General features: G+C 44.7%; 1 protein-coding gene across 4 annotated transcripts in view; it reads right to left on the bottom strand.

Moving 5' to 3' along the window:
* Positions 1 to 2,132: 2,132 nt before the first annotated feature.
* Positions 2,133 to 12,063, bottom strand: part of LEF1 (lymphoid enhancer binding factor 1) — a 62,687-nt gene continuing 52,756 nt past the window's right edge. For all 4 annotated transcript variants that reach the window (XM_035325474.1, XM_035325476.1, XM_035325473.1 and 1 more), the window contains one exon: positions 2,133 to 3,268. Coding sequence is in view for 2 of the 4 variants with exons in the window: in XM_035325473.1 (XP_035181364.1) it covers positions 3,189 to 3,268 (80 nt within the window). In the remaining 2 variants the exon portion in view is untranslated. The remainder of the gene's footprint in view (positions 3,269 to 12,063) is intronic.

Below are 12,063 nucleotides of genomic sequence, written 5' to 3'. Positions count from 1 at the left end.
TGTGCAAAATGAGTGGTTTTTGTCTCCTTAGACACCCAAGAGAGAAATGGTTAAATGCTAAATTGCTCATCAGGAATTTAGATGTCGGTTTTGAGTCTCACCTGGAATAATTTACTCTGTCTGTCAAGGGTTTAAGCCTGGTTTTACTGCCAGTCTAACACCATCACCACTAGGCTGTCTTTACAAGCTCCTGTGCCTTGTAGACAGACAGGCTGGTGTAGCACAGGGAGAGCTCAGGTCTGTTGGATTTCGGTACGGCAGGGACAGATGCAGGGCAGGAGCAGACCCGAATCACAGAGGGTATTCCAGGACAGTGCGGTTAGCCTCTTCCAGGTGCTCTCAGGGCACCATCTGAAGCCTTGTCTATTAGTTAACCTTTTCCATAGCTGCTGTTACGTGAAAGGTCTTTGATCTGTGAACGAGTCCAACACATGGCGCTTGCTCGTTGTATGGTAACAGCAGAGGTGTTATTTTTAGCTCCCATATTCTTTTTCTCCTTTGTTATCATTGCTGAAGGACCTTTCAACCCTAGGACAGGCAACCTGACTACAAGAGTGAACTTGGGATACCGTGCTACCTAAGGCTAATGCTTCTGTCAGGAACTTTGTTTTTTCCCTAAAATGGGTAAGTGGCTTTTTAAATAGCCTTAAAAAAAATAAAGTTCCAAACAACTAAAGTAGCTGTGTTTTTAAAGAGGATTGTTATATTTGGAACATGTCATTTACAGAACTTGCTGCAGTAATCCTTGATTTAAAACAATTCCTGCACTAAAGTATTTGCTTTTTCCCCTTTATCTATTTATTTTTTATTTAAAGGGCAAAAAACAACCCCCAAAACAAAACCCAAACAGGCTTCCAGCAAAAGCTGGACTAACTGACAAGAATGGAAATAAAGCCAGGTCTTGCAAAACTCCAGTATGTAGTTGCTGTTCTCTGAGAGGACTTTTCTCTTTCTGTCTGAAAGCACTCCTTTGCTGGGTCACTTTATTTTTATTTATTTATTTTTAAGTAATCAACAATTGCTAGAAATAAACATTGCAGGGACTGATACACTGGTCGCATTCTTACAATTGCGTTTGTGTGCAGTGCACGCTGGTTTAAAAGGAAGCTGTTATTTAACATTCTTAATTATGAAATTTTTTCTTATGCAACAGGGTTTAAGGGTCAGCTACAAACAGCCTAACCACGAAGCTTCCTTTGGGATTAAAGCACCTGTGTCACTTGTGGCTTGAGCTTGACTCAGGCCAGTCCTACACCACACAAGGTTCAAGATGCAAGGTATGCGTTACAGTCCATAACGTTTCTTTTGCAGTGTTGCTCACAAACTATTGGAATAATTTACCCATGGCTATAGTGGTCTTTTTTCTTTTCCCCCACCTGAAGTCCTTTAGCAGAAGTCAGGCAGCTGTATCTGTTTGTCAGAGCTGTGAAATACCAGTCCCTGAACAAAAGGGGAAAGGTAGCAGTGAAGTTGCTGGTAGTGTTTGGGGCTGGACAGACTCAAACGCTTGTGCTTTCAGGTTTGAAGAGTGCAGAGGAGCTGCTTGCTATGGCAGGAATGCCTCATGGGCACCATCAGCAGCAAGCAGGCCGTGCTGCTGCTCTGGGTCTGGCAGCATGAAACCAGGCCCTCAGCAGCTGATCGTGCAGCTGGCTCCAGTCCCTGATTGCTGGAGAATTTACAGGGCCATAAGAAATTCAAGTGTAGGCTCCTGCCCCTTATGTGGGCATGGATGGCATCCAGAAGGAAGGGAATCGATCATCGGCTTAAAACCAGTGAGATTTTAATAGGAAACTGAAAGTAGAGGGAGCAGTCATAGAGCCTGCTACGCCCAGTTGGGCCAATTCTAACTGAGAAGCATAAAGGAGCACTGGGCCTGCTAATTCCTTACTCCTGGGATGAAGACAAAAAAATTCTGCTCCCTTTAGGAAGAAAAAAGTTCCACATCTTCCAAATTGACTCGGCTTCAGGTGAGCAAGCAGCCCAAAGCATTGCATTTCCTACAAGGGGCCCCCTCAAACAAAAGCCTACAGACTTTTAAGTGTCTGCACCTTTGGGGGCTTGCAGCTACTTTCTAGGGATTCAGCTCTTCCAAGTGTAATTTTTTTTTTTTCTTAAGCCAGACAATTGACTTTAGTTTTATTACAAAGCTTTTATTAAAAAACAAATGCTCAGCACATTAACTCAAACTGGAATGACAAAAAAAAAAAAAAAAAAAGAAAAATTGGTTGACAGTATTTTTGGCAAAGGCTGTGCCTTACTATTTTAAAAAATGGGTACATCAATGCTCATTTCAACAACTGGCATAAAATCCCACTAACAGGCTAACAAAAACAGATACAAATACAGAACAATTGAAGTAATAATTCAAGTGCTGGGCTTTTTACAAGGAGAAGGGGAATGGGTGAGAAGGAGAACTCACTGCAGTCCGATTTGCTGGATGTATTGCTTATGTTTACAGAGTAGGTGATGCAAGACTGACGTGTCTACTGACCAGCTGACTGTTGTTACATTTATTTAGTTCTATATGACACTGTACTATATAGACTGAGAGACCACTATTTGTTACAAATAGTTTAACAAAAAAGCCACCTTTTTTCCATACAGGCTTTTCCTCTGGCAGAAAAAAAAAAGAAAAGAAAAAAACCTTTTATTTAAAAAGTAGTTCAGATTTTTGACACTTGTTTAAAAGCTCATACCTAGTAAAATATACACCAAGGAAATTACAAACTAAAGTTAAAATATAAAAGCATTCAAGTTTCTTAAAAAAGCTAAAACCGAAATTGATCCTGTCGCACCATTAAATAAAAAGAAGTTTGAGTGTGTCATCCTGGTCCAGGCAAATTCCGTTCCTCGACGTGCTGTATGGGGCAGCTGCGGTCTACATAACTCTGTTGGTTGAAGCAGGCAGAGACAGCCACGCTACTTTGTTTGCTGACTCGACATGGACACAGATGAGATGAGGGCTTAAGAGCGCAAGGCAGAGGTGGAGTGAAGACAAAAGCTGCTCTGCTTGACCCAGGAGCTTGTTTGCTCTATTTATATCGGGGCTGGACCTTGTGATAGTGAAGGATTTTGGCAGTGATTGTCTTTATGATTCAGTGTCTCTAGCAGTGACATCAGGGTGAATGACATCCTAGACAGACTCCTTGGGGGTGGTCTGTGTGGATGAAGGACACACCTAGGGTTTAACAAGCTTCCATCTCCAGCAGGGGTCCTGGTGTCGCTGCCTTTGCTTTGCAAGTTGAGAAAGCATTTCTTTTCCCACCTACAGGGACGGAGAGAGACAGAGATAAAGATGATTTGAAACCTACGTTTTTTTCTTTTTAAAATAAGCCATTCAAAGAAGCTGTCCTCTGGGAAACACGTGGTGATGGGTCCCTGTAACTCTGACAGTAGAGTGGAACATGGGCTTGCAATGTCTGAGTTAAGTGCGGAGCATCGCTATTTGCACTTGCTTGAAGTTAGCAAGAATATTCATGCCTTTGTTTCATGCTGGAGTGCTTTGGATTGTAAATAGATGTCCACAACAACTAAAAAGTACTTTTCAAGCTACTTAGACATTCAACATGCTGCAGAAGTAATTCCTTTTTGTAGTGGATTTAATTTATCTATCTGCAAGGTTTGACCCATGTACCTGCTACAAAATCGGACATCCTTGGGCTTTTTTACTGCAGCTGTTAAGGTCAATTAAACCTCTAGCTCAGAGCCTCCAGCTCCGCACTGTAGAAACACAGAAATGCTGTCTTCTGCGAGCAGCTGGGCAGAGGAATCTGGTGGGAGAGGCTTTTGTGAACACGGACCCTAACCCGCAACCATGTGACTGAGGAGGAGTCAGTCTGCTCTGCTATGGTCCATCTTCCAGAAACAGGGCTCTTCCCCAGCCATCCAGATCACTGGGATCTTGGGAGGATTTATCTTCTTACAGCATGTGAAAAGGCCAATAGTGCAAGCCTACTGGTACTGATCTCTCTCTCCCCAGAGGGGAACAGCTCCTCATCAGTGGGGCTCTGGCTTACACCACGTGCCTTCACCAGCCACCACACCTGCCCCTCTGCCCCAGATGAGCGGGCTATAGCAGGGGCTGCTCCCCACCACTGCCACACGAGGTGGGCTTTTTGCATGCAGGCTGGACACCTGATCTCCAGTGCTGGACTCAGGATTAGTGGAAGCCCAAAAACCTACACTAACTTCCAGGTACTACTCAACTGCCCAACAAATAGAGAGAGGCTTCAAGGAGCAGAGCTTCGAGGAATGACCAAAATCAGTACGTGAATGCAATTTGGTGGTGAAGGTGAGAGATTTTTTCACCAGAAGAAATACAAACTATTTAGACACAGGTACACTGTTGACACTTTGAATCCTGCAAATCAAGACAGAACAACTTTATGAAGAAGCTGGCTTGTTTAAACCATAACTCAAACTTCTGTTACCAGAATTTCCCAACTGTCTGCATCCTATTAGACTAATTGTAATAGGTTGACTGCTTGAGCCTGTACGAGCCACAAGCAGAAATAATCAGCAAGTATTACAGCTGCAGTATTTAAACAAGGGCCACTTGTAACCGAGTCCCGTCCCCTGCCCCCATACCCTGCAGCTTCAGTGTAACCCCCTCCACTACAAAGTGCTCTGCCCGTGCTGCTCGAGTACAGCCACTGCACAGGAGTTACAGGGGCTGACGTACTCCAGGGTAGCAAGCCTCCAAGACTGATTTGGGACCACTTGCTTTTGGTGAGCACGAGATCTGAGAGCCCACACTCCTACCAACCACGCTGACTCCTCAGCAGAGGCCACCTCCGTGACCATGTGTGGAAGGAAAAGCTGAGGATGCTGAAGTTTGCTGGAGTGTACTGCAGAGCTTTAACTTGAAGGATGCGTTCCCTCCCCCAGCCACCACCATTACCACCTGATACATCACAAATGATTTTCACCTGCTGTCTGTAGCCACAAAAGGACATTTAAAGCCACTGTGGCCTCACAGCTGAAAGTCCACTGCAAACCCAGTGGTTTCAACAGAGGTGGTCTGTATTGACTAATTCAGTTCCTATTTCCTCATAAAACCAGCCCAAGTCCCAGCTAAAAAAAGCCTTCTTAGCTTCCTGATTATTATTTTTTGTAAAAAAAAAAAAAAAAAAAAAAAAAAAAGCCCAGTGCTCCGTAACACATGCAGATCAAAGTGCTACGAAGGGCTCTACCTTTCCAAGGAGCACGAAAGAGAGGCCAAGCAAACAGCAGAGGAACACTGGGGAGAGCACCCTGCAGCTTTATATTTATTTTGTGCCTTTTCATCCTGGATTTTCAAAGGTTTGGTCCAGGTTGCTCTTCCTGGGAAGGTTTTCCTCTCAGTCTTACATGAAAACATTCAGCTTCCTGTTGAGGAATGGCCTTGAGGCGCCAGGCCAGTAGTTCACAGCAGCCTGATACAAGTGCCGTGATTCAGAGCTACTCCCCATTAGCAGCCAGGAATGTTTCCTTCACCGAAGGAAATGAAATGCTCTTCTGTTGAGATGGTTCCCTGCCTCCTCCCCCCTTCCCGTACCAGCAAGCTGTCTTTGAAGTCAGGAGGTTAAAATAACGACGGCGGCCTTGCTCTGGCCCTCAGCTTTTTCGGATAGGGGCCAGCGCCCCGCGCTCAGTCCCAAAGCAGCGCTCACAGCAGCTGCCTCCTTTCCACAACTCCCCACGCCTCGTTCGCCCCTCTCCAATAGCGAGGTTGCAGGTACTGCTGCAATGCTGCGAGGGGTCGGGCACAGTGAAGCCCCCCCACACATATATCTGTTTTCTAAGAGAATAGTGCAGCACAGAAAATTACACGGTGGCTGTCCCGAAAGCAGCATCTAGAACCCAGCCTTTTCCCAGCTGCACATTAAGGCTGCACGCTGGAAATTGCTTCCACTGCTGATAAACCAAATAATACCTAAAAAATAAGACTGACAATAGTGTTGCCTTACAGATATAAAACAGGTCAAATCAGGATTCTTTTCAAGAAACCACAGGCATGAGCTAAGGAGACTGAAGACTTCCCACATCTAAGGCTTCAATGGGGGGCTGTAGCTGAAGTCTGGCCAAGCAAGGCATGCCCTAGCAAAGCCCAATCCACAAGTGAAGTCGGCGCAATCAAAGACTGCAATTACAGCTCCCTGGCTGTGGTTAGGCTTCAAAGAAAGTGCTGCAAGTCACATTTTACATATGTGAAGTCTTGAGCCCGAGCCACAATAGGAGGCACTGTCTGTGCCATTTGCAGTGTGCATCTGACTGCAGGAGGAAAGAAAAAAAAAAGAAAAAAACTACCTCGAGTAAGAAACAGAAATAAAATTCAACAATAAGAGTAACAAGAAAAGCGTTACTCCTGAAATGGTACAATTGGACTTCAGGAATCTCTACCATAAAAATAAAGCCTTCTAAAAAGCCTGGGCTCAATGGCTGAGGGCAAGAGCACTAGAGGGAGATCAAAATTCCTCTGCACTCTTGGGAACGAGCCGGATTGAAGGGTGGGACTGCGAGTGCCTTGTGCTCCCCTTGCTTCTCCTGGCATCCTTAGCTCATCTCCGTTTTGCTTGAACAAGGGAGAGGGGATTAGGCAGCTTCGTCCATGTCATGCTCATCAGGAGAGGTTACAGAAGAAAGTTGAGTGTCTGGGTCACTACAGGAGTAAGGGCAGGGTAAAAGAAATATCTAACTCTTCACAGAAGGCAAGAGAAAGTAAAAAACTTAAGCCAGGCACCACTTCTCTACATCTCCCCTCACCACAGGTTGCTTATATTTATACAGTTGTAAAGATGCAAGATGACAGCAGTTACATGTATTTAAAAAAATAATAATAAAAAGCACCAGTCTCCATCCCTGGCTTTTAATCCAGCGCTTTAAACAACGTGCCAATCTCAGCGACCCGACAACAGAAACTGTCCTTTTTCTTTTGAAGTCCCAAACGAACACGTTTGACTTTTTGCCAGCATATATCCAATACTCTGGAAACGTGAGTATGCAAAACCAGGTCATTATTTACTAGCAAGGCTCCCTCTGTTTGCGAAGCCCCTTTGTATGCTCTTTAGCAGCGGAGCTGTGAAGAGGTTGAAGCCTGAGCCAAGCGATGCCAGCACTGCAGTCTGCTCCTCTTCCTGCCCAGCTGTGCCATGGTTTGTGGGGTTAGCCCAAACCAGATCCTTGAATCGTTCTGGGCAAACGAAAACAAACACTCTGCAACCTTTGTTGTTTCTAAACAAAAAAACACCTCCCAGCAAAACCCCAGTCGTTTCAGTAATCCGATTTGCTGCAGGGTCCCGCAAGCTGTTACAGCACATGGACGGAGAGACCTACAGGAGACAGGAAAAAGCCCTCTCTGCAAGAGCTGGAGACCAGCAGGCAGCAGAGGAAACCTTTTAAGCTGCCTTTGTTGCCAAAGAAATTACATAAAATTGTACCCTAAAACTGTAACAGATCCTGCCACACTGAAGCAACATCAGCCCTAAGAGGGTTTTTCCCCCCATCCTTGCTGCCCTTAGCTCCAGCCCACTGCTGGTGGCTGTGAGCAGGGCCTCCAGCACCAAAAGCAACCCCCCGACGTTTAGGTGCAGGGAGGTGAGGAGCGGTATCACCATCACCACCCCCCTGCAGTGAGCCAGAGCAGGTTGGGAGCGGCGCTGGGAACGCCCCAGTGTTTTTGAGCTCCCACTTTGCTCAGCCCCAGCCGGCGGTGCCAAAGCAGGTGTGGCTCTTATCAAAGGCCCCCGGTGTAGGCAGCGTGAAACTCGGAGCGCTCGCACTGCGCTGCAATCTTGAAAGCGATCGTGCTGGAAGACCCACGACATGTTTTTCCTGTTGGGGGGGAGACTCTGTGTTTGTAATAAAAAACAGATTACCTCTAGACAGCAATCTCCAGCAGCTTCTTAAAGCAGAAAAATATGCTAAGAGTGATCTGCAAGGGAAGAAAAAATAGGCTTGTGCCCCTTTTGTATCTTTATTGCGTATAATAAATACTTGGAAGACCAAGACAAAGTCTCTCTGCTTTCTGAAATAATTAAATGAACCCCTCATGTCTCATTTCTCTTGAAAGTAATGACAAAATCATAAGTGTTAAAGCACTAAGAAAGGGGAAAGACGTTTACCCAGGACTTCATGCCTGTGATTTTTTTATTTTAATTTAAAAGCAACAACAAAATTCCATGCCCTGTTTATTTGATAGACTGAGAGATTGGAAGAAAGATCTGTCTGTTCTTGGGGGCACTGAAATTGCTGCTGCAGTTTTAACCTGCAGTAACAGAAAAGATGTGAGGTACTGGGAAAGGAGTAAGTGAAAATTTTTGAAAAGAAATTACATGTGTAAGGTTTCCTTTGTAGATCACCTTTTCTACCGCAATTGAATATAAGCTAGAGTTTTTACTGCACTTGGAAAGACAGTCTGAATGTTTACCTCTGCTAATATATGGATAGAATAATTTAAATAATTGATTTTATTAAACCAAAGGAAAGAGGTGTAAGCAGAGTGTATTCTAGAGCTTTACCAACTTTCCTAGTCACACATCCATACAGCAACACTCCCGGTGTAAGAACTGTGTGCAGAAACCACTGCAGAGCTCACACACATCGAGTTCACTTTGATGCAATTTGGTCTTAAAGCCTCGTGGTCCAAAAGACACAAGCCTCCTGCTGTGTATCTCAAAAGACACTCATTTTGGGGGGGAGGGAAGCAGCTATTCAGCAAAACACAGTCTCACCTAGTAACAAGCAAATGCATGCACCTTAAAACTAATTATGTGTAGTTATTTTGGAAATAACATTTCACTTCATGCAATTTCAGTATCCCAGAGGCGAAGGATAGAGGGCTCCCAAAACTCCAGAGCTTAATTCCGAGGGAGCTAAATATTCATGAGGGAACCCAGAGCTGAGGTTTGCAGGGAGGAAGCAGCCTCAGAAGTGATGTCTCCATGCTCAGGCAAGCCTCCTTCATTCTCTTACCCGCACCAGTGATGTCCGTGGCAGGAGCACCCGCTCAGCCAGATGGTCCCTGCTGGTGCTCCTAGAGGCAGCTGCCTCCAGCCCTGCTCACACTCACGCACCGGTACCGACGCCACCTCTGCTCACAGGCTCACAGCTCTTGGAAATGCTGGACCCAATGGCAGAAAGCCGGTGCCTGAAAGGTTTGATCAAACCCGTTCTGTCTAACAGGCTGCTAGCCTCATGTTTAACTGGCTGGACAGCAGTGCTTTGGCTGTCAGCTTCCTCCCCTGTACAGCTTTCCAGTTTGCACACTTTCTAAATTTTTACACAGTAAGGTTTTAACAAGCAGGTAAAGGATCGGGGGTTTAAAGATAACTTGCATTTAAATTCTTGAAGTAGACGATTAAGGGACTGGCTGATGTTATAGAAGATTGGCTCTACAAGCAGTGACTTTTGCAACATCAAAACCAGTGAGGCTTTGGTTTAGGCTTGTTTTTGCTTTTTGGTTTTGTCATCGGGATGGCTGGCTTTGCATTCATGTGTCAGAAGACCTCTTAAATTCAGTCACAATCTCTGAAAGTCAGAGGCCGACAGAAACTAAACAATGCTAGTTTGCTAGACAAGCTTTGACAGAATTGCATTTAGATGCAACTCTGTTGGCATTAGAGGACAGACTTCACCCAAGCTTAGTCTCCACAAACAAGTGGGAAAGACTTGTGACAATGTCATAACAACACGTCAGTCTCCCACTTTGAACTTTGCCATGTAAGCCCACTACAAAAAGAAAACACAATACAGACATGAGATGAGTGCTAAAACACTCAGGTTTTGATCCAATTTGGAATGAAAACACATTCTAAAATCTTATGGTTTTCCTTATGAAACAGTTTGTTTCCACAGTTTTCACATGAGCTTCGAATCCTCAGTCTGGTGGTAAGTTTACTGAATCCACCAACATACACAGCTTTCAGCAAGAAAAGAATGGTGCCTCGGCAGCCTACTCCCTGTCCCTACCCTATCCCACAGGAAGGGTGTTAGAACAATGAATGCTATTGCTTTTTTCTAGCCCAAGCCTCCTACTGCCAATACCTTAGAGGTGAAACGATACTGCTTTTAACTTCTGCTAAGCGTGGTTGAGAAGCTCTAACTCTGCAGCTGCATCTGCAACTCCAGCACGGGCAGAAGGCACAGGTTGTAGGTGTCCTTCTGCTGAGTTATCTAGTTTTGCCCTTTGCCATTTAAGACTGGAAATGCTGCCGTCGTTGCTGACCTTCTTAAACCCTTTGGTTGCAAAAACTCTCGTTTTGTAAATACTGGCAGAGTCTCCTTGTATTGTCAATCCTGTGCCTGTGTTGACTGTCTGGCTGAAAGTGTTCTGTTTCTTATTTAGAAAACCTGTACTCGGCCCCTACCTTGCCTTGCCCTTGTGCCTCCCATAGTCGCTGACTGCACCCAAAATAGCTTGCGTGCCCTTCCTTCCCACCCGCACTTCACAGGCTGGAAAAGAAAAATGGGGAACTCCATCTGCTCTGCTGCATCTCTCCCAGCAGGTGTCAGTGTCCTTCTGTACCTGCTACCTAAACAGGAGCCAGCTTCCCTTCATGTTTGCTCTTTTGATGTTTTTCTTGATGTCAGAGAGCCTGAAAGAATGGAGGTTTCCTATCTTCCACCCTGGAAGGATCAGCGTTTGGTTAGAATTAGTTGCAGGAGGTGATCTGTGTGAGGGCTACACCCATTGTCTTTGGAAGTTTCTATGCCTGTCTGAAAAAGGTTGATGCTAAGTTAGTAACTATTTTGATCATATAAATACTTCAATCCATCAAATGCTCTTCATTTTTTTACTCTCTTCATTGTCTTTTTTATAAATCCCCCCAGCTCTCAAGCTATTACAGAAATGTTGTAGTCAGCATGGCCCAAATACCTCTTGTGATTTTTTTTTAAGCTGAGGGAACCTTTGCATGGAATTAGCCTTCAAAAATGCCATGTACCTGTCTGTGCTGATGGCTTTAAATGTTGAAAGATGCTTTGCTATAATAGCCACACAATTTGAAGGGGAGAGCAGGAAACTAATTGTTTTTAGTAGTAGCTGGTAGTGGTTAATCCTGGCTGGGAGATGGTAAAGTCCTGCTGCTGAGGTCCCCTTTTTGCTTTTCTCCCACAGCACAGAAGGTGAGGGTGATGTGTTGTAGCATTCCTTTCTGGCCCTCTTGCCTATACTGAAAACCTCCGTTTATAGGCTGGAGAAGGAACAGGGAAACACGGGTCACAGCAGAAACATTGATCTTCAGTCAGGACACGTCCCTACAGCACTGTCACCACGCAGACTGTCACCCACCTGAACTTCTGCACAGATCCTCCATCCTGTATGTGGGAGTAAAGGGGTATGGATAGGCCTGGGATGTTTGTTTCATTTCAAACTACTCCAGCAGCAATTTCAAGCGTGGTGGACAAGCCATGTTAGAAAATGTGCCTCAGAAAACAAGGTACCACATCCCCTTTCTAGGACACTGACCAGAAACCCATGGTCAACTATGCCCGCAGTCATCAGCTGTTTTTTTTCCACAGCGTGCTGGCTGTAAATCAGCCCACTTGATATTCTGCTTTCACAACCTAACTCCATTTTATGTCTAAGTAATGAGTAAAAGATAATCCAGTCATAGATTTCTTGTTACAGCGCTATCCAAAGTTTCTTTTTTTCAGAATTTCCATCTAGGAGTTTTGAAACATTACAGATTATTCATTGCTTAAAGGTAAGCAGCCTTAATCTGATCCCTTTAAGTGCTTCGGATTGTAAATCAGTATTAGTCAAGTTTCCTTATTTTTGAAAACTTTGCTAATCTGGATGCTAATTGTCACGGAATTTTTGCAAGCCACAAATTCACTTCTCACAGGTTTTCCAATGTCTGTAACACTTCTCTATCACTCTTTTTAGCCCTTGAAGGCATGCCAAAACACAATGTTAAATTATGTAGCTTGTGAGGACTTCCCAATTGCATCCTGCCATATGTCAAATGATGTGCCTTTTGCAATTACCACACATAGCAAGGCTTTTTATGCCTTTTAACTGTTTCCATGTTGCGGAATGATCAGGGGCATTTTTGTTAGCAACCTTCTACTACCTCAGTG

Source organism: Oxyura jamaicensis, chromosome 4, assembly GCF_011077185.1.
Source record: "Oxyura jamaicensis isolate SHBP4307 breed ruddy duck chromosome 4, BPBGC_Ojam_1.0, whole genome shotgun sequence".
Lineage (NCBI taxonomy): Eukaryota > Metazoa > Chordata > Aves > Anseriformes > Anatidae > Oxyura > Oxyura jamaicensis.
The sequence above is the reverse complement of the archived record's forward strand: the minus strand, read 5'-3'. Positions and strand labels throughout refer to the sequence as shown.